The 22726-nt window shown below is 47.5% G+C and overlaps 1 protein-coding gene across 1 annotated transcript; it reads left to right on the plus strand.

Moving 5' to 3' along the window:
* The first annotated feature begins 2749 nt into the window (after positions 1–2749).
* LOC101991097 (pancreatic lipase-related protein 2) lies at positions 2750–20190 on the plus strand. Its single transcript, XM_005352550.1, has 12 exons — positions 2750–2831; positions 3268–3422; positions 4693–4818; positions 5425–5559; positions 6317–6428; positions 7610–7729; positions 9083–9202; positions 11611–11729; positions 14082–14211; positions 17430–17541; positions 18671–18811; positions 20127–20190. Exons 1-12 carry the CDS (start codon positions 2750–2752, stop codon positions 20188–20190), a joined length of 1416 nt encoding a protein of 471 aa, XP_005352607.1.
* Positions 20191–22726: the final 2536 nt, after the last annotated feature.

Here is a 22726-nt window from a genome sequence, read left to right on the forward strand (position 1 = left end):
CTACGCCCCACTTGCCCTGGCAGCAGGGCTTGGTTGTGTTAGCTCTTCAGAGCCTCTGCCCATGTTCCATCATTGTGCCAAGTCAGAACTTGGCCCGCATGCTGCCACGGACACTGTGAAGGTCACCCAGGTGGAAGTAGGCAGGCTTCCATTTACCCACTACCCCGCAGGCCTCCCTGGGGTTCGCCTGTTTACAGGATGTAGTTGGGGTTCCAGGGTGACATTTTAAAACTGCTCTGGAATTGCATTTTTATTTATTCCAGTGGGCTTAACTTTTGTAATTTTTTTCTTTTGAAAGATTTTGTGACTTTGTTTTATTAAGTATTTTAATATGCATATACTGACATGCATTTAGACCAAAACTCCTCTTTCATTTCATTTCTCCCCACTCCCCAACTTTTCCCTCCCATTTTCGAGTCCTCCTCCCCTTTCTCCTTCCTTAATACTCACCAGTCTACTTAGTGTGGCCTGTACGAGCATTTGCCAGACATGGTGGCATAGTTACACACATGCACTCAGAATGTCTGGGAGTGTGCACAAAATCAAACCAGACAAAAATCCCAGCAAGGAAGGAGGAGGAACAGATGAAGCTCCACCTCTCTGTTGAGGAGATACTGGCAGTTTGTAGCCACTGGGAAAGGGAGAGCAACTTTTATATTTTTTAAAATCCTAACTTTGACACAAAACACTTTTAATCTAACAATTTTGAAATATCATTTCTTCTTTAGGGTGTAGCTTAACTAATTCACATCTGGGAAGCTGCTCTTTCTCGTGGTCAAGTCTTGTGTCATTTGCCATGGAAATGGGTCGGTCTATGTTCAACCTCTTGAGGCCAATAACCAGCACTGAATTCACAAGGTTTCACTGGAATGGGTTGTGTGGGGTTGAGACAAGCGTTTTGGTTTCAAATAAGGCTAACCTGTCCCCCAGCTGTTCTGGGACAAAGCCCAACTCTTGCCATATCTACCACCCAGAGAATAGGATGCTGGTGGTGCCTTAGGAACATCACTGGAAACACTCTGTGCTTAGCAAGAACCACATCTGTGGGAGCATTTGGGAATACCTTCAAGGGAACTGGGGTGGGGAGCATGGGGTGTGCTCTCTCTCGGGTATCACTATAAAACTACAGACATTCCTGACTTCTCTTGTGTCGTTTAGGGTCAGTGCCCACTCAAAAGGGGATCCACCATCACCCAGGTGTTCCTGTCCCGCCATGACTGACCTGTACAGTGATTGTTAGAAGCGGTGGGTGCTGGAATGATGGCTCAGTGTAACCAAGCAAGACTGCTTGCTGTTCTTGCAGCAGGCCAGAGTTCAGTTCCCAGTATCCATATTGGGGTGCTCACAACTGCCACAACTCCAGTTCCAGGGCATCTGATGCCATCTTCTGGCCTCAGAACAACCCTGACACACACACACACACACACACACACACACACACACACACACACACACTCTTAAAAAATTACTGTTGCATGTAAGAACATGGGAGAATCTCAAAGATGCCTTCTGAGAGGAATAAAAGACACTCTAGTATCAGCTCCTTTAGCAAACACGCTAGAACAGACAAGGAGAAACAGAGATCATCACAGATGTCGTAACAGAACCACCGCAGGCACCGCTAGCCGAAGGGAATCTTGACCCAAATGTATCCACAGCAGCATACATACCCTAGAACTACCTGCTAAGTTTAACTAAAGATCTGTGTCCTTCAGTGTGTCCATGTGATATATCCACCTAGAACATAGCAGGGTGACACCTGGCTGTTCCCAGGACCGCTTCTTAGCTGTGAAGGACAGAAAACACTTCTGCTTCTTATCTGTGGGCCAAAGTACAGTGAGCAGCTCACAGGTGCTTTGCAAACAGACGAGATTATTTCTAAACTAACCCAGCTGGGAACAAAGACATCAGTGTGGCTCTCTCCACCCCCTTTCTGGGCCTTTCCTGTCTCTTTCTGGGTTCACTAGGATGGAAGACTGCGGGTCACCCACCCCACCCCTCAAGTGACCAAGGCATATGTCTTCACAACTGCTTTAAATTGAAGAGCAAGTCCGAGGACTCCCACTCCTGGGGCTGTTGAAAACAACAGAGTAGCAATGTGATTGGAGACCGTGTGGTGTCTGGAGGGACTGTGATGTTGACCGTACAGGTAGAGTGGGGAGGGGAGACATCTCTTCTTCCCTGTTCTTATTTTAGAAGCAGTATTTTGGCAGCTGAACCTGTTGACTCAGAAAGAACCACAGAATCCTTTCTTTCTCATAACCCATGCCTGTTTCTTTCCCTTGAGTTTCTCTTCCTAACAGCCCTGCTCCATAGACCGTGCTGGACTCTGTGTTTATGATAACTGGGGTTCAGGGCACTCGGATGCAACCCTATCTCTCCTGTCCTGGGATTTCTTCAACAGAGTCCAAAAGATAAAGCAAGTTTGTGGAAGATCATGTCCAGACGTCTGATCATGGCTATATATTCCCTGTAACACAGTAAGTCACAGTGCCACCTGAACAAGGACAGAAGTGGGGATTGGCGCCAAAAGGGAGGTGGCTTCAGGAGAAGACTCGGCCCTAGATCCCAGGGTGGTGCCGTCTGGCTCACTATACCCTGGGAGGCCTCAGCCTGTGGTCCCGCCCTCCAAAGATATCTTCATCTATATAGTCCAGGCTGCTGGGCTTCTAGTGGCTCACCTTCCCGGGTACACTTGAGAGGTGCCACCTCTTTGAGCCCTGCCCCTGCTGGCCTCATCCCTGTGCCTATGGGTGTCAGTAGATACCTGTTTCCATCAGGGGAGATGCTGCTCTGCTGGACCATCGGCCTTCTGGTGGCCACCGTCACAGGTGAGGATGCTATCCCCATCCTGGAGAGGAAAAGGTGACGGTGGGGACCAAGATGACTAAATGCCATGCCTGTGCCGGTGGGCCTAGGCACGTCATAGGTACTTAATGTTAAGAGTGGCGTGACTGGCGCTAAGTAGCAGCTCCCAGGGCTGTTTTGTTACAGGTGACGGTGTCTTGAACTTGCCTGATAAGACTGCTTATTAAATATTCTGTAGTAGGGTCAACCTAGAACCCTTAACGTCAGACTCTCTGAGGGGGAAGCCTGGAAGTGTGAATTTGTCAGATGCACCCACATTCAGACGTTTCTTACAGGCACAGGAGTTCTGGTACCTAACAAGATGACCAGTCTGGCCAGGGTCCACCCTTCCTGTGGCAGATGACATTATGTCTTCCCGGAACCTCATGCCTGTCCTGTTTGTGGCTCTTCCTGCACCAGGGAAAGAGGTTTGCTATGGACATCTGGGCTGCTTTTCCAATGAGAAGCCATGGGCAGGGACGCTTCAGCGGCCTTCGACGGCACTACCTTGGTCCCCAGAGGCCATCGATACCAAATTTCTTCTGTACACAAATGAAAATCCAAACAACTACCAAGTAAGTGTGGGCATAGGGTGGCTGGGCTGGATGACGGTCAGTTTGGACCATGTGCTGGGGCCCTTGAGTAGCTAGCTAGGGCAGAATTGGCACTTTGGAACAGTTCTTGGATGTGGGAGTTCCTGATTCTAAGAGTCATAACCCCTGAGCATCAGAGAGAATATAGGAATAAAATCCAAAAATATACACACAGTCACATATTAGTGTATAGGTCTCCAGGTCCACCCTAGGACTGTGACCCAAGAAGAGCAATGGTGACATTTACAGAGAATAAATGGAAAACCCAACTACATCCTCCGTCACTTTCTCATCACGGCAACGGGGCAATCACATATACAAAACAAGAATCCACAAGACAGGAAAGGACGGAGTACAGTTAACCACAAAGGATTTGAAAATACGAGATCCCTGGGGTGACTTTCAGAACAGGCCTGCCCCAGGTGGTCAGGTGACCAGAGAGGTTTTCAATGATGACTTTGGTATGAGTTCAAGTAGTTCAAGCTTTGGTCCCTAGCATACGGGTCTGCCTCTAGGTACCTGGGCCACCCACTCTAGGACTTGGTTCCTCCAGCTGGGAAGCTGTGTAGACCACAGCAGCCATTGGTGCTTTTAATGTCCTATCCTTCTAGCATGTGCTGGCAGAAGGGTCCTAAGAAAGTCTGTGGCCGTGGGGGAGTCTGCTCTAAAGTGTCAGGCTCCCCAGAACTGGAGTTCAGGCTTGTGGTGTCCAGTCAAGAATTTTCTACCTTCCCCGAGCCAGGAATCTATTTAGCTACCAGAGGGAGCCTAAAGGCCGTTCTCAGGATAATATCCCAAACAGATGATATAAAATTTAACGGGCTGCAAAGAAAACCAATTTGATTGAAAACAGTCATCAGAATATGAATAAAATGGAAAATAAGAAGCATATTATTAAATATGCTATTTTATCATCTCAATAAAGATTGCTCTAAAAACTCCTGTAACTAAGTGGTAATAATTACAAATGATACCAAGCAGCGTGAAGATACCTGTGACTTTGAGGAACTGAGTCACAGCTACTGCTAATCCCACTGTAGCGTCTTGCCTGAGCCACACTTGACAGAAACTCTTAGATTTAGGTTCAAGGTTCAGGAAAACAGGAAGTCAGTGAGCTTGTACTTTCTGTATTCACGGAACTCAGCTCGGTGGTTCTGAGCCTGGGATCTCGGTCTCATTGGCCTGTTTGTCTGTCACTAGCCTGCAGATGGGCCAGACCAATAGCCAAACTCATCTTGTCTAATCAAACCAGGAGATCTCTGCCACTGACCCAGCCACCATCAAGGCTTCCAACTTCCAACTGAACCGCAAGACACGGTTCGTCATCCATGGCTTCACAGACAAGGGAGAAGGTAGCTGGCCGGTTGACATATGCAAGGTGATGATCTGTCCTCCTCCCCCGAACCCCACACTCTGTGCCCCCGACACCAGGAAAGGAAATGTTCAAAGAAAAACTATTAAGGAATGCTCACTTCTCTCCTCCAATGCCACTGCCGTGCTCTCCCACGGTTGCTAGTACACTCCACACACCAGCTGAAATTCTGTCTTGACTCGTGTGCAGCAGTAACTTGAACAAACATATTGCCCTCTTAAGCTCCGGTAGTTCACGGAATGTTCTGTGGTGACAGACATGGTCTGTGTCTGTGCCCCTGGCCACATGCAGGTTTAGAGCCTTTGAGATGGGCTAGCATACCCGATGAAATGCATTGTCAGTTTCACAGCCTAAGAATTTGTTTTTCTCTGACCAGGTCGTTTATTTGGACCTGACTTTGAGCCCCAAGGCTAGGAACTCATCCCCTCGGGACTCAGTTTCCACATCTTTTAAGTAAGATGAGCATACCCAGTTCACAGCGCGACCCTCAGGGTCAGCTGTGATGGCAGGCGGGAAACTGAGATGCTGGCAAGAACCAAGGTGAATTCCTGTCTCTGGGGTGTGCGACCTGGCCTGTTTATGAAGTTTGTTCTATTTCTTTCTTTTCCCTAGAGTATGTTTCAAGTGGAGAAAGTGAACTGTATTTGCGTCGATTGGAGGCACGGCGCCAAGGCCGAATACACCCAAGCCGTCTACAACACTCGGGTTGTGGGCGCTGAGATTGCTTACTTAGTACAAGTACTGTCGGTAAGGTCCCGTTGGGACCAAGTCTGGGGGAGAGTTAGAGAGAAGGGCAGAGTTAGGCACAAGCAGGACTTGAGAGGGGCGGGGCTAGAGAGGGGCGGGGCTAGAGAGGGGCGGAGAAGGTTGCTAGGGACCAAGTGCAGGGCTGGAGCGGCAGATTGATCAAGCAAACCAAATTCTCAACGCCCCTCCTGAGGTGAAACAACAACCTTACTCCCTGCTGACTGTCCACAGTGCTCGAGCTGTGGACCTGGGAGCCTCAGTTTCCCCTTTTGACCTAAGGCTTTCCTTGCAAGCTGTTCTGGGAACTGAAAGCAGACCGGGACGGTGTAAGAAAGCTTTTGAGTTTCACACTTTATATGCGAGAGGGGTGGGGTGGGGACTTACTCTTGGCTCCCTCTCTTCCCTGCTGTAAGTTCCAGAAGGTCCAAGTTCCGCTTTCGCAGCGCCCAGTCCTTTATAACCAGGGCGAAGGCCTCCCTGGCGACACCAGGTGGCAGCAGCAGCCTGAGAGGCGGCCTGCAGTTAGTGTGGTGGCCACTGGCCAGCACTGTTGCCGCACTCAAGAGCAGAGAACCGTCCCCAGGGGCCTAACAGACTGCAGTATGACCTGGCCAAGCAGTCCCTGATGGAAGGCTCAGTCCCCTGAAGTCTCCAGCTCCTAAGAGCCCAATCCTCTGGCAAAGACCAGCCTCTACTCCCCAACCTTCTCGTTCCCACGTGGTTCTTGGGAACATAATGTGGAAATCTCTTTCCACAGACAGAGCTGAATTACAGCCCAAAGAACGTGCATCTCATCGGCCACAGTCTGGGATCACACGTGGCTGGGGAAGCAGGCAGGAGACTTGAGGGTCGCTTGGGCAGGATCACAGGTAAGCGTCCTGAGAGCCAATCTGGGGTCCAAGGGCCAGGGAAGTAAGTAGGGGAAGCCTCTACCAGTGTCTGTCCCACGGCAGAGGACACCCCTCCTGCTTTCCTGACATTAAGTGATGTCCTGACTCAAAACGACTTGGCCTTGTTTTTTAATGCCTATTAGAAAATCCACAGTCATAGATAAAAATGTGTTTCCAAAACAAGAGAAATATAAGCAGGTTCAGGCTTATAAAAACTAACTTTGGGGACAACACTGGTAGTGATTTTTTAAGATGTATCTGTTCCGCTCACTCCTTGAATGTTTTTGCTCAGTCAGGCACAGCCAGTTAGAGACAAATCACTTAGGAGATGCTCGGTGAATGAAGGAAACAGACAGCGTTCACGAGCCCAAGACAGCTGAAACAGTTCTTGCTTTTGTGCCTGCTGAACCTGCCCCGCTCAGGGCACTGGATTGAAGGGCAGGAATAGTGTTTTTTATAATCCCGCAGACATTGTCAGTTTGCTGGGGCCTGTCTGTTCCATCTTTTCATGGGATTTTCATAATAAACCCGGAAGAGGGATGGATGGCTCTCTGGATGGGGGCAGACACTTGAACAGAGATATTCTACCTTCTCCTCATCTCGGCTCCTCTTTGAAAATGCTGGGCACAGACTCTGTTTCAGGAAACCCACAGACCCGGCCAGCGTGTAGAAGAAAAATAAGTAGACAAATTCAAAGCGGAATTTACGACCACAAAACAATGCTGTGTCTAGGACCCGAGGAAAAATGAAAGTTTCCATGCAAAGGCTGTATTTGAGCGGAGGCTTTAGTGAAGAAAGGGTTAAATAAGGGAAGAATTGTCAAAGGGTCAAAAGACTGGGGAGCAGCGTGGGTCCCAGGGACTGGGGAACAGCTGAGCAAGGCCATGGAGCTTGTGATCAGAAAAGGGGAAGTGAGAGGGGTGAGTGTCCCACCCAGATCTTCCCTGGAGCTAAGGCTAGGAGTTTCTGAACCTCTAGGCAACCTTCCTGCTCCCCACTGTCTGCCCTCACTTCTTTCTCTCAAGTAGACCAGGAGCTGCAGCCTCCCAGAAAGGTGATGGCTGGGGTATGGAGGGCTTTCTTTTCCTGGCATCCTTACCTCAGACTGTGGACTTGTCTTTTGTGGGGTACGATTGTTCTGCCGCCATTCTACCCTTCAGGACTGGACCCTGCGGAGCCCTGTTTCCAAGGCCTGCCAGAGGAAGTCCGGCTGGACCCATCAGATGCCATGTTTGTAGATGTGATTCACACAGATAGTAAACCCATGATTCCCAACCTAGGTGAGTTCTTCACTCCCAATTCCTCATGACCAGTGACTGATGTCATCGTGTCCACATGACACCCCCACTGACCACCCACACACCTGCAGAGAGAAGATTCAGCATGAATAGCTACAATGCACCTTAGGCCCCAATCAGTAACTATGGATACCAGCCACAACAATTACCCAGTACAATGATGCTGACATGGAGTCTGTGACCCCAGGCTGGACCAAAAACTCTTCTATAGCCTAGGGAGGTGATGACACATCCATCCCTGCATCTCTCCCTACATCCAAAGTAGTACATGTTTTCACTTGACCTGACTGTAAAGTTTTTAGACTTAATTTTTTATTTAAAAAAATGCCAAAGCTTTGGGTACAGTTTGTCCTGTTGGAACTACATCCTTGTTGTGTTAAATGCTTCTAAAACCAGTGCTTTGTATCAGATAACCATTCGAGAAACACACAGGGCGTGCTTTAGCAACAGGGACCAAGACGATGACAGAGATAGCATTTACTGAGTACCTAGAGTGTGCTGCCCTGAGCATCATGCACACGACAGCTTATGACACAGCACCGTGAAAGGGACATTGTCACCGCCTCACAGCTGAGGAGACTCGCTAGCTGATCAGTGGAACCAGGGTTTGAGCACAGGTCTGTGCACCTCAAAACTCTAATGCGCCTTCCCGAAGAACCTTTGCAGCTTTGCGACAGCAATACAGTCTAGAAGATTTGAGATGGTGTTCAGTTTTAGAGAATTTCTGCCATAGGCTCACTGTGATCACAAGCATAAGACACTACAGTGGGGGAGGGCTTGCTTAGTGTTGCAAGGACGTACCACCCTAGCAGAAGACCTGAGTCTGGTTCCTAGCACTCATGCTGGGTAGCTCACAGTGGTCTGTAACTCTACCTCTGGCTTCTGAGAGCACCTGCACTCGACTGCATGTATCCACACACGGACACTCAACACACACATAATCTAAACATACATAATGCAGAAACCAAATATTTAAACAAATAATGTAATAGACATGCTACTAGATGCATGCTTCTGATCTTGGACTTACCAATATTGTCCAGGGCCTCTCTAAAGTAGACAGATGGGCATATCCACATACCCACAGATAGAAACACACGCATGCACACATGCACACCCATAGCTCATCCTCTCCCTCCTCGCCTCCTGTGTTGTTCCATCCTCCTTGCCCTGCCAGTTGCCCTCCTGAGAACTGTCTGTAGAGAGAATTGATGTGGCGAAGGAGAAAACTGCCAAGGCCCATGCTTCCGTTTGAATGGACCGATGACCTCACTGAGGCCAGATGTGACCTTGGGACCGTGTACACCCCTGATCATTCTGCTTCAAATGTTTCAGGTTTTGGGATGAGCCAGAAGGTGGGCCATCTGGATTTCTTTCCAAACGGAGGGAAGGAAATGCCTGGATGTAAGAAAAACACCCTTTCTACCATTGTTGATGTAAACAGAATATGGCAAGGTAGGTGTGCGAATGAACTGAGCAGGTATTAGAAGAAGCTGCTTCTTCATCCGGGCTGCCCAGCCACGAAATAATGAAAACCATATTATTTGCAATACTGTTTGGCCAATAGCTTAAGCGTATGTCTGGCTAAACTCATATCCTAAACTAACCCATCTCTATTATTCTGTGCATCACCACGTGGCTGTGGCTTACCAGCTAAAGTTCCCAGCATCTGTCTCCAGGGGCTCCATGGCTTCTCTCTAGTTCTGCCTCTCTTTCTCCCAGCATACAGCCTAACTTTCCCGCCTAGTTCTGTTCTGCCCTGCCATAGGTTCAAAGCAGTTTCTTTATTCATTAACCGATAAAAGCAGCACACAGACAGAAGAATCTCCCACACAAAAGGGGTAACTGCGAGTTGGGGACGGAAGCAAAATGTATGAGTCTGGCCACCATAGTGATCACCTTGCTGCCGTCTATCACGGGCTTGCTCCGAGTCAGGTGTTCATAACACTGTGAGATATTTGGCCCTGCTTCATACATGCAGACACACGGCATCTGGAAATCTACATACTTTGTTCAAGGCTATGTGATATATAAGCCTGGCCTCTTACTGGAAGGCTCTGAGCTCATATCTCAGCTGCCAGACTAGCAGGATAAGGTGGACACAGTGGCAAACCCCCAGCTCTGGCTTCGCCCCCACCCCCATCACATCCTCAGCTCCTGCTCCTTGAAAGACAGCAGAGCACCCACAGGCGATGGAGGTTCTGCCTTTCTTGTTATTGGCTGTGTCAGGTAGGAGACTGAGGTAGCTGGCTAGAAGAAGATGCACCCTGAGGAACTGGGGTGTTCATGGGCAGGGAGGCCTGAACTGCTAGCCACAGTATGACCTCCTGAAGCCTGTGTGTCACTGTGTTCATCTGGAGGCAGGACTTAAACCCTTACTCATAAGCTACATCCCAGAGCCATTGATATGACGGCCGCTGTTCTCTTTGTCCCTCTCCCGAGACCAGAATCACTGTCCTCTCTGAGAGAGGGGCGTTGGAGTCAGTAATTATTTTTTTGTTATTATTTTTCTGAACTAGAAGCTCCATGTGGCTGGGTCTTAGTGAACCCTGATCCCATCACCCCAGAACCTGGCCCTGACCTGAAGCAAGCAGCAAGCATATGCTGTTGAGGAGTTTGTGGTAGTTTTTTAATGCCCCATGTGCAAGTAGTCTGGATAAAGCGACATCCAGCACCTCGTGAGAAATAAACAGAGCTTTCGACCTCTTGGCCCCTTATCTAGTAACTCATGGGGGGACTGGCTGTTCTCCCCCTAAAGAAGCCTGAGCCATAATAACAGCTGCCCCATCCCAGAAGTGACGAGCAGGGCACACACAATAGCAGAGAACCCAGGCTTAATTAAAGAGGCAATTTAGAGTGAACCAGTCATGAGCACTGGTGTATGTTTCTATTGTATGCCACGCATGTCACACAGGCACTGGGCACAGGGAACAATTGAACACACTTTCTCCTCTATTATGGGATCCCTGAGCAGCAATTTTGGATGAAAGAAACAATTAAGTTTAAAGCAGGTTCTGTTGTCTACTGAGGGCCACTGGTGTGAGCACTCTGAACAGGATGATGGGCTGTAAGCACGGCAGGCAGGGCTAGGAGCCGAGAGGGCAAAGCTACCCCACCCACAAAGGTCCTTTCATGATGAGGGACTCCCATAACGGTCCTGTTAGATTCCTCCATGGGAAGTTTTATGTTAAGTAACTGGAGAAATGAAAAGTGATTTTCCCAACAAAGCATCGTTGGTCAAAGTAGGAGGTGGTACACTGGGATCACCTGAGCTCAGGCTAGCTTAGAGAAGGAGTCACTTAGCCTAACTCAGCCTTAACAGTGAGACCTGAGAACGGTTGGCCCCCAGGAAAGGCTGAACACCCTCATGGCTGCTATGCAGTGGTGTTCTGGGAATGCTGACCAGAAATCAGCAGACACTTGGTACAAACACTCGAAGACCTAGCAGCATGGTCCAGTCATGGTCGGCTGAACCCAAGGGTGTAGCATTCACGGACAATGAAGATCACCTGTTGAGTATCTCTGTCTCTCTTCTCCCTACTTGCATACTTATATGTGTGTTCTGTTTTTAAAAGCTAAGTCTTTAAAAGCTTTTTTAATGGATTGTTCTGTTTTCTCTTTCCATGAATATGCGGACTTGTCTGTGTCTATTTTTATTTTCTGTGTGTCTGTCTGTCTCTCTCTCTCTGCCAGTCGGCTCCCCCATCCTTCGGTCATTTCACAGACGTCACACACATTTAACAAGCATACTTCTAGGACCTGACACTCCCAGCAGTTGCCTGACCCCGAGTCCTGAGGGGTGGTGGCTGCTCCTTGCGAAGGTGAAGGCCCTTCTCTCATTCCTGTGGCCTTGGTTTTCTCAGGAGTTCAAGACTTTATAGCCTGCAACCACCTGCGGAGCTTCATGTACTACAACAGCAGCATTCTCCACCCGGATGGCTTCCTGGGGTTCCCCTGCAGCTCCTATGAGGAGTTCCAGAAGGTAGGTCACTCCAGGACCCCGGAGACGAGCCTGGTGGCCCTGCTGGTCGTGTTTGTCTCTGTGACATAAATAATGAAAAGATGCCATCGACTCCACAGACATAAACAGGGTTGGGGGTGGGGGCTGAGAAGGTTTCCAAAACCGTCTTCCTCCAGCAGGGAAGTGGACTGAAGTAGAGACCACGTTGCTGGTCTCACTGGACCTCCCCACGGTCCCCAGGTTCTCACTTAGAAAACTCCCAGTCAACAAGCAGGTCGACAGAGGAGCACAAAAGTGCCCGTCACACCTGTCACTTACACACGCCGATTGCTCATGTTTCGCACACTAGCATGTATGTGTGTTCTGTACCGTGTGAAAGAGAATCAGAAACATGAGGGTACTGCACTCAGAGATCCTTCGGCATCCGTCTCCGAGAACAAGGCCACCCTCCTGTAAAGGGCATGTAAGAAATCCTTCTCTGATGCACTAACATTTTAAATGCACAGCCCGTGGTTGAAACTCCATTTACCTGTGTTAACCCGACACTGTCCATCCGTCCTTCCTTTGTCCCTCATAGCCTTCCCCTATTCCTTCCATCTTCCTGCTTCCTTCACCCCATCTCTCCTCCGCTCCTCCCTGTCTCTCCTTCTTCCCTCTTCCCTCTGTCTTTCCTCCCCCATCCCCCTTTCCTTTCTGCATTGCATTTATTGTCATGTCTCTTTGCCCTCTGATTCTGTCCAGTTCACCATCTTCCCTCAGTCTCCCAGGACACAGATAGTTCTGAGGATTCAGACAGGGGGGTTGGGAGAATGCTCCATGCTCTCAAATTGCCTGTTCCTTTCTGGTTTCGTGGTCGAGATGGTCTCTTCTTAGTGGATCACAACCAGGAGCAGCCGTTCCCCAGTGCTTCCTCCAGTATTTGGTAGCTGAGTTCGATTACCCAGTAAGCTCACGTCTGCTAGATCTCAGTTATAAACACAGTAACCAGTTCTAGACGACCTTTTAGGGATCCCCATTTTCAGCAGTAAACTCGGAAAAAAAAATTGTTGACACTCTTCACCCAAATCACTTATTATATCAAGAATTGCAAAACTCTCAGGTTTTTTTAAAATATCTTTATCAAGAAAAATATATTTAAATTCTTTTTTTCCCCAAAACGTTGACTTTGACATCCTGAGATGTATCAGGTGAAAAGGATCTCATATCTGATCATCGTGGTCTGTGATTTCTTTTCTTTTTTGGTTTTCTTTTCTTTTTTGGTTTTTCAAGACAGGGTTTCTCTGTGTAGCTTTAAAGCCTGGAACTAGATCTTGAAGACCTGGCTGACATAGAACTCACAAAAAACCAACAGCCTCTGCCTCTTAGTGTGGGAATTAAAGGCGTGCGCCACCACCGCCCTGCTGGTCTGTGATTTCTTAGTGAGTGGCCTTGATTTGAGTGGCCTTGCCTGCACTGGCTACCGCAGGGGACTGGGCAGTCGCACTGCCTCTAGCATCCGTCTGGCTCTTTCAAATCTTAAACCACGTACTTGGGGTAAGGCATACGGTCAGAGAACAAAGACAGCGTTCACCTGATTGGAAGGCCCTGTGAGTGAGCAGCTGTCTAAGGAGCACCGGGTGGGATCCAAGTGAGTAAAATCGTTCACAGTGAAGTGCAAGTGATTAAGGATCCTCATTTTTCTTTCGTTCTTTCTTTTGTTTTGTTTTGTGATTTTGAGACAGGGTCACCCTATTTGCTCTGGTTGTTCTAGAAGTCAATATATAGACCAGGCTGATCTCGAGTTCAGAGATCTGACTGCAACCACCTCTGTAGTGCTGGGATTAAAGGCATGTGTATCACCATGCCTGGCCCAGATCCTTGTTTTTCTCTGGAAGTAAATTGTTGCCTTCCCAACTGACTTCTCCCTAGAGGCATTATCTCACAGTCCCTTCCTATTTATTTTACATTTTCCTATATGACTTGTCTCCCAGCTATAAGTTTTCAAGGTACACTTTTGGGTCTTCTGCATGATAAAGGATGATCCCATGTACAATTCTGAGAATGAATGCATGGATCCATGGGTCCATGGATGTATAGATAAATAAACCCAAGCATGTTTGAGCTAGTAGGATGAATAAGTAACCAAGAGGGTGAATAAAAGATTGATAATCAGAAGGATGAATAGAAATAAAAATGAAAATAGACAATAGATAAAAGATAGATCAATAAATCAGTAGTTAAATAATAGGAAGGAAGAAAGAAAGGTAATGGAGGAAGGGAGGGAAAAAGGGAGGGGAGAAAGGAAGGAGAGAGGAAGGAAAGCAGGGAGGGAGGGAGGAAAGAAGGAGTGATCTTGGCAAGATCTCCTGCTAACAAATGATCTCTCCCCTCTAGAATGGCTGCTTCCCTTGTCCAAATGAAGGGTGCCCCCAAATGGGACACTATGCTGATCAATTTAGCGGGAAAACCGCTGCTGTGGAACAAACGTTCTTTCTGAACACAGGAGATACTGAGGACTTTGCTCGTAAGTTCCCATTTCACTTAAAATTTCCTAGAAAATAATTTTAAAAGCACCTGAACTCTGTTAGTGAAGCCCCTTGGTATTAATTAACTGACAAAAACTCAGCTGTCACCAGCTCAAGCTGTAAAATAAGGGTGGCAGAAGAGCCCATGCCTCGGGGCTCATAGTCACTCCCTTAGCCAATAACTCCCAGGGGAACTAGAGGAAAGGGGGGGACTGAACCACATGTCCACCTTCTCATGACAGAGAAGATGCACGGACTGATGCAGAAGAGGGCAACTGAGGCAATGTGATTGTAAATCAGAAAAATCAGAGTTGACCACCCTCTGACACCTACCACACCCTCACACACACACACTGCATACAAACACACACATACAAACACACATACAAACAAACATGCATGTACATGCAACACTCCATCGTCATGGGTGTCACTTTGCCCAAATTCTCATTAGAAAACACAAGATCAAACTAATGGAAAAGCCTTTTCTGCAGCAGCTTTAAATTTAAGTGATTATATAGTATACACTTACATTATTTCATGCAATCCCACCTTTATCATAAAAAGAATTCTCATCAGTACCTATAAAGTATCTACACATGCACATTCTCTTGACTCCATCACTCTGTTTCTCAGAACATTCTACAGAAACACAGAAGGGCCAAAGAGTCTTACGCGTAGGATTGCTTTTAATCAAAAGATTGAGAAGAAAATGTAAGTGTTGACCAATTGGAAAAGAAGAAGATGATCAAATACCACAAATAACAAAGCCACCCGCAACCAAGCCTTAGCCAGTTCAGGCAGCTACAGCAGCACTCTTGTAGACTGAGAGCTTTTAAACCTTTCTATTCCCCCAAGGTCCTGGAGGCTGAAGTGAGGTGTGCACAGTAGCACAATCACGTTCTGCACACAAGCATCTTCCTATTGTATCCTGCCCATGAGTAGGGCACAGAGGGCCGCAGAGCCACCTGAAGTTCCTTTAATCTCATCCGTGGGCTTCTGCTCTCAAGACTTATCTCCCAAGGTCCCCTCCCCTAACAGTATGGCATCAGCAGTCCCAGTTAGGGTTCCTGTTGCTGTGATGAACACCATGACCTAAGCAAGCTGGGGAGGAAAGGGTTTATTTGGCTTAGGTTTCCAGGTAACACTCCATCACCGAAGGAACTCAGGACAGGAACTAAGACAGGGCAAGGACCTGGAGACAGGAGCTGGTGCAGAGGACGTGGATGGGTGCTGCTTACTGGCTTATTTCCCTGGCTTGCTCAGCCTGCTTTCTTATAGAAGAACCCAGGACCACCAGTTCAGGGATGATACCACCCACGATGGGCTGATTAACCAATTAATCAATCACTAATTTAAAGAATGCCTTACAGATTTATGGAGGCATTTTCTCAACTGAGGTTCCCTCCTTTCAGATAACTAACTCAGTTTGTAGCATGAGTTCTAAAGATAGCCACCACACTAGCTGGTATCAAGCTGACATAACTAGTCAGCTCTGTTGACCCCTTGTCAGCTTGACACACAAACACACCACTGTTAAGCCACACCCATTCCTTTCTTGTTCTTTGCGAAGATCACACATTAATATCAACATTGCAATATAAACATTCCAAATTTTAAAAGTCCCACAGTCTTTATAACAAGTAAAACACCCAAAAATCCAGTCTCCTTAAAATAGTCTCTTTCAAACTTAAAGGCTTTTAAAATTAAAAGCCTCTCAACCATGGGCCCCTGAAAAATCAAAAATAAATACTTCCAGAAGGAAGAACCTGGGCAAACCAAACTCCCACAGTGCAAAAACTCAATGTCCAATCATCTAGGGTTCACTCATGATCTTCTGGGCTCCTCCAAGGGGTCTGGGTCACTGCTCAGCCTCCGTCTCCTGCAGCACACACAGCTTGTCTTCTAGACTCAGTCTGGCATCACTCGATGGGTGCTGCACTTAGCAGTCTCCTGCGGTAGTAGCATCCCCCAAATGCCGGGTCCTCTGCTGTGACTGGGCTGCACTTTCCCCAGTAGCCTCTCATAGGCTCTCTCTCCATGACCCCTACAATCCTGGGGCTTCTACTGCTATTCCTGCTGCCCCTTCCCCAGTGCCTTCTTCTGGGCTCTCACAGTGCCAAGCCTCTGTGACTCCTTCCAAGCCTCTCCAGGACTCCTTCGTGCCCTCAAAACCGGTACCACCTGGGAGACTCTTACACTACTAAGTTCACCTGTCAGCACAAGGTACCATCTTGGCCACCTCTGAACACACACAACTTCTGCATGTTGACTCTCAGGAAACAATTCCCCGAAGATTTCCCGTTAATAATGCTGGCCTCTTCTTAATCGTCACCGATTTCTCCACTCCAGCTAAGCAGCACCGAGTACCCCAGTAAATCAAAGGTTTTGCTTCAGTGATCCTGGACTCTTGCTAATCACAGCTGATTCTCCAACCCAGCTGACCAGAATCACGGATTCTTAACTCAGAACAGCACACGGCCCTGACAGAATTGTTAAGGGACTCGCAAAGTTCCCTCTGAAGCTTCACAAGCCTGGCCCCCTCATCTGCACTGCTCTCAATGTTCTCTTCCAAGCTCCTAGAGAGCAGCCTGAGGAGCTCCCAACACTCCGTGGCTCTCCTAGCCCGATGTCCGAAAGTCCTCCCGCAATCCTCCCGAACACATGGTCAGGTCTGTCACAGCAACAACCCACTGGCTTGCTTAGCTTGCTTTCTTATAGAACCCAGGACCAACCACCAGCTCAGAGGTGGCCATACCCACAGTGGGCTGGGCCCTCCCCCATCACTAATTAAGAAAATGTTCTACAGGCTTGCCTCCAGCCCAATCTTATGGAGGCATTTTCTCAATTGAAGTTCCCACCTTTAAGATAACTCTAGCTGAGTCATGTTGACACAAAACTAGCCATTGCAAACAGGACCTCAATATACAAATTGGGATGGAGGAGGGGGACATTCTCCTGTATCCACTGGGGATGTGTGTAGCAATAGACTGTCTTTCATCCATTAGAGCAGACACTGCATTGTGCTCAGCTGTTGTGTTTTCTGTCCCTTTGGTCTCCTTACCTTGCCCAGTATCTGAAGTCATGTGTCAACTCCATGGAAGAAAACAGTCGCATTCCCAAGGGGAAGTCGGTCTTAGAAAAATAACGCTTCCAGTTGGGTCACTTCTTTTCCCAACAAGATAAGTGTGTTGAAACGATATATTTCTCGTCACAGGTTGGAGATACAAGGTGTCAGTCAAACTGTCTGGAGCAAAGAAAGTGAATGGGTACATCTTGGTCTCTCTGTATGGAAGTAACGGAAACTCTAAACAGTATGAAATTTTCAGGTAAGTTCTGTAGCAAGGGCAATAGCTAAGTTGTCCCTAAGAGATGATTCATAAAGTCTTAGTTATCTACCGCTTTGCAAATTCAGGTATTTGCGAGCAGAACCCAAGGCCCAGACTATCCGAGCTGGGAAGAAATTGCCTTGTCTAACTCAGTCACCCCACTTTGTATGTGAAAAGAGGAAGCTCTGTGAGAAAGGGCTTGGTGTTTAAAACGGATCACGTGTTGATTGCTTTTGTTAATCACAGGACTACGGTGTGTGTGTGTGTGTGTGTGTGTGTGTGTGTGTGTGTGTGTGTGTGTTACATAATGTAATGCTTAAGAGTTGGGCCCTAGGGCCTCCTACAGGCTGGGCAAATACTTCACCATGGAGCTGTACCTCCAGACCTCTTTCTAGTGTTTCTGTTCAGTTCATTTGTTTGTTTGTTTTGAGACAGGGTCTCACTAAGTGGCCAGGCTGTCCTTGAACTTGAAATACTCCTGCCTCCCTTTATACATAATTAGAATGACAGGCCTGCATTACTAGGCCTAGCTTGATCTTCATTCTTCCTTTGAATGAGGTCCATCTATATGACAACCCCCACTTCAGCTCCCCACGCCAATATACACAGAAGCCTGGGGCCCACAGCTTATTCCTATCATGACCTCAGCCTCTAGCTTATGCTGGATGTATGAAGAGCTTGGTGGGTATGTGCTGAGTGAAAACACAGCTTAGATGGTAAAAATTAGATTCTGCTTTTGCACTAATTTTAATGGCTCCACATGTGAGTTTAATTTTTTTGACAACTCCTGGAGTTACTAATGTGACATTAACAAATTGTGCTTACCAAACTGCATGAATCTTTCAGCCAAAGATTCTGCATCAGTTTGTCATGTAGCAAACTTTGAGTTCCCAGCTACCCCAAATAACTTTTCTTCTCTTTGGGACAAACAAAAACAATGGACATCTGAAGACTGACTTTTTTTAAGTGTGTTCTCCAGAAATGTTTGTTTGCGAAGCCCCTAGATATGTCTGCAGATCTTCCTGGTATTTGCAGAAAGCCAGCATCCCTTTGCCTAGAAAGGATAGGTGAAGATCATCCCAGGTAGTCATGCATCCAGCTGACATGATATTTCTGTCTGTGCAATCAGAGGCTCCCTCACACCAGACACCTTACACGTGAAAGACATTGATGTGGATGTCAATGTTGGAGAAATCCAGATGGTTAAGTTCTCCAGTCCCGAGATGGGAGCTTCACGAATCACCGTGCAACGTGGTAAAGACGGAAAAGAGTAGGTATCCGAGATTCCTTCTCTCCGGTCGTATTTAGGTGCTCCTCTGTCTTTGCCTCCACCTGTCCTCCCAGTCTCTCACCTACCCACCATCCGCGCCTCGTTACTTGTCACGTCCTCTTTCGTCACCAAGTCATCCGTCTCCCACATCGCCCAGACACTTGCTCACTGTCCGTTCTCTCACTAAATCACCCAGCTTTTCATCCCCTCCCCACCAGCCACCTGGTTTGCTGTGGAAACTGAGGATCATTTCCCTTAGATGGTTTTCAACGTGGCAAGGGCAAAGCATTGGTTGTTAGATCATTTTCTTCCCAATGACAGAGGTATCTAGGGAAAGGGTGGTGGAATTAGTTTCAGTTAGTGTGCGGTTTTCAGTGTGAACAGAGTTTTTTGAGACTTGGCATAGGAGGGATATAGACATGAGTCTGGCTCACAGAGAAAAGCTCTTGGTCTCAGGGAAGAGAATCGACTTTAATGGGAGTTGCGACAGAATCCACTGTTGTGGTTTCTGCTCTGTTGCTGTGATAGCCAAAAGCAACCAGGTGATGGGGGAAATGAGCATTTTAGCTTACATCTTCAGGTCACAGTCCATCACTGAAGGGAGTGCAGGCAGATTCGGATTCGAGGCTGGACTGGAAGGCAGGCCCTCTTGCTAGCCCAAACAGCATTCTCTGGCTAAGGAGCTCACTTCACAGCAAAATGAAGAATTCTGCTTGCTAGATGGCTCAAAGGCCAGCTTATATTCAGTTAGCTTTCGTGGGCAGTTCAGGGTCACCTGTCTGGGAATGGTGTATGCCCACAGTGGGCTGGGCCCTCTGAAATCAATTAAAAGTCAAGACAGTGCTCCACCGTTGCCTACAGACCAATCCAATCTAAGTGATTCCTCTATTGAGGTTCTCTTCTAAGATGATTCTAGGGTGTGTCAAGTTGACATTAAAGATAACCAGGAACCAAATAATTTCAAAACATAGCAAGAAAGGATAGCTCAAAATAGAGCAATCAGAAAAACAGTGAGATGTAGACCTCCAGGACAAAACCTGCTCTGGGCCAGTGGCAGGGCCACTGCTGGCTTCTGGAAGACAGAAGCAACAGGAAACCTGACTTACAGGCTTTGGTGTGATGTAGCTGCTGTACTTTTAGCATTTGAACAGCTCTGTAAGGAGAACATCCCTAGTTGGAATCAGTTGGGTCCCTGCCTAGGGTCCTAGAGTTTTTCAGTCTGAGGAAGCAAACCTGGGTGCTGGGTAGGCACTATCTGACAGTCTCACTGAAGCCATGGAGCCACTGACCAACCAGCCTGCTGCTTCCCCCGCAGGTACAACTTCTGTAGCAGCAGCACTGTGAGTGAAGATGCCTTGCAGTCTCTTTACCCTTGCTAGAGGTGTGCTCTGGCTCTTGCCTCTTTTCCATAATAAATGTTTTTAATGCACTTGGTCTGAGCTTGAGGTGTGTACCATGACATTCTCTGAGTACTGGGATATGATGGGGCAAATGCAAGGGCACCACAGATAATACCCGGGACTTAAAACACACACACACACACACACACACACACACACACACACACACCTCTGTCACATCTCTTTCAGGGCGTTTTGTGTATCTTGTGTTCCAATAATGCCTACTTTTGTGTTTTGGGTTCAAATCACCCATGGCATGAAAGAGGAAGGAGGAGCTTTAATGCAGTTAGTCAATACCTGCCCTTGGCGCAACACTCAAGTGATACAGAACATTCCTACATCTTCGTGTGTCTCAGTTTTTCTTCCCAGGGACAACTTGAGTTTATTCCCCAGAAACATTCTACCTCTGCGTATGTTTATGTCTGCCTCACACCCTACCCTTCTGTCCAAGCACAAATGAAAAAATACTATATATGCTGGTATCAGTTGGTGTTTTTAATTCTCCATTAATTTGGTAGTATTATCTAATGGTACAGAAAATGGTGCTCATTCATCAAGAAGCTCTGTCTGCTCCAGGCATAAGCAAGCATCGTGTGAATGGTGGGTCCTGCTGCTGAAGAGGATGGGTTCTTTCCCATCACATGTGCTCAGACAATCAATACCCTTTTGTGATGTTCCCTGCTGGATAAACTTGGCAGGCCACAGTGGAGTAGTCAGTTTGATTCTCAGAATCTAGAAATGGTCTCGTTTTGAAACTTCCAAGAATGGTCTTGTGGCAGCAGAGACCAATGCTTGAAGTGAGGAGCCCATGGTGGAACCGAAGCGCTTCATCTCAATATCTCGGGGTTTTCAGTCCATTCTCCTTTTCCTCATTTCTTTTGTTGGTATTTTCCCATTCCTTTTCCTTGAAACTCTATGTATCATTTAAAAATCTTAGCTTGGTACAATGAATGGCTGTTATCTGAGCCCCGCTATGTATTCTAGATAAAGCCCCAGAGCACAGAGCTTCTGCTCTTGGTCTTGACCATGTATTAGAATCACTGTGAGGTTTTCAAATCCTGGCTCCATCTTAGCCCAGTCACCTCCTCTTTGGTGGACACCTGTGTTTTTTTAAGCTCCAAGGAAACATACAAGCAAGGTGAAAACCACTGAGAACAGTTCTTTCTGGGTTTCTAACAAACCCCCTTCTTTACCAACAACTAATTCCTTTCCTAGAAACCTTACTCTATTTCTTTAGGTTATGTGTGCATCTGTGTGTCTGTGGGGTGTGTGTGTGTGTGTGTGTGTGTGTGTGTGTGTGCATGCGTGCTCATTGTAGAGTTACAAGTAGTTATGAGCTGCCCAGTATGAGCAATGGGAACCAAACTCAGGTCTCTTAACCATGGAGATATCTCTCCAGCCCCTACAGATCTTAACAATGGGGATAAAGCTTTTCAGTCGTTCTGCCCTGGCTCCGTGTCACAGCCACCTGAATCCCCCATGCTCAACAACAGCCTTGCCCAAGGGCAGCAGTCATGATTAAGTCACTACAGCACACAGGTAAACCACACAACCACAGCACCCAGCACGTAACCAGCAGCCAGTCCACGAGGCAAGAGGTACTGGTTGACATGAGCTTTACTTCAGAGTAACAGAGAGTCAAAATCAGACAAGAAAGACAAGTCCAGCCTCAGAGAAGGTGTTTCAAGTAGGCACAACCAAGGTCGAGTATTCAATCGCCATAAATAGAAGAAAACTAACTACAACGAGAAAATGGACAAAGGACGTGAGCCCATAGAGAGGCTGCTGTTGTCTGTTGCTATTGAAACAAACAATGAAAACAACCTGATGCTGAACCACAACCACAAAAAGCTTATTTCTCATCTCACAATTCTGGTGGCTGGGTGGCAAGGGCTGTGTCACAGCGTGGGGCACAACTGGGTGTGCGCAGAAACAAAAGAAGCACCAACTCAGACTGACTATACCAACCTATCCTCCTGAGAAATGACCCGTCCCTGAGCCCTGACTCACACCCTTGTGAGGACAATCAGTCCCTTCCCACAGCCGTGTCCTCCTGGTGCGATCTGCTTCCGGAAGGTCTCATCTCAACAGACCCTCAGCATCCACCAAGGGCACCAGGGTTCCACTGTCTGGAGGACAATCCACATGGGAAGCATATCAAGGGGAGCTACGGGACAGACGCTGGCGATTCCACCTCACTCGGGGAATCAGAGGAATGCAAATCAGACCAAAACGAGAGTCCATTCATCAGATTATGCAAAACTTAACTTTTTCAAACAAAAATAACCAACTAGGATCCATATATACCAAAATGGGTAGAGCCACCCAATCCAGGGGAGAACGCAAGCTGTGCCGAGAAGCCGCCACGCGGGCTCGGAGGCTTTGCATATTTCACTCCTCCTAAAATATTCCTATCCACTACCCACGCCACTCAAAATATCAAGACAGCCAGGAAAGCCGCTTAGAACCCTGTTAAGAGACCAACAATACCTTATCTATTTTCATGGCAAAGGAT

The sequence above is a fragment of the Microtus ochrogaster genome, chromosome 8 (assembly GCF_000317375.1).
Source record: "Microtus ochrogaster isolate Prairie Vole_2 chromosome 8, MicOch1.0, whole genome shotgun sequence".
Classification (NCBI taxonomy): Eukaryota; Metazoa; Chordata; class Mammalia; order Rodentia; family Cricetidae; genus Microtus; species Microtus ochrogaster.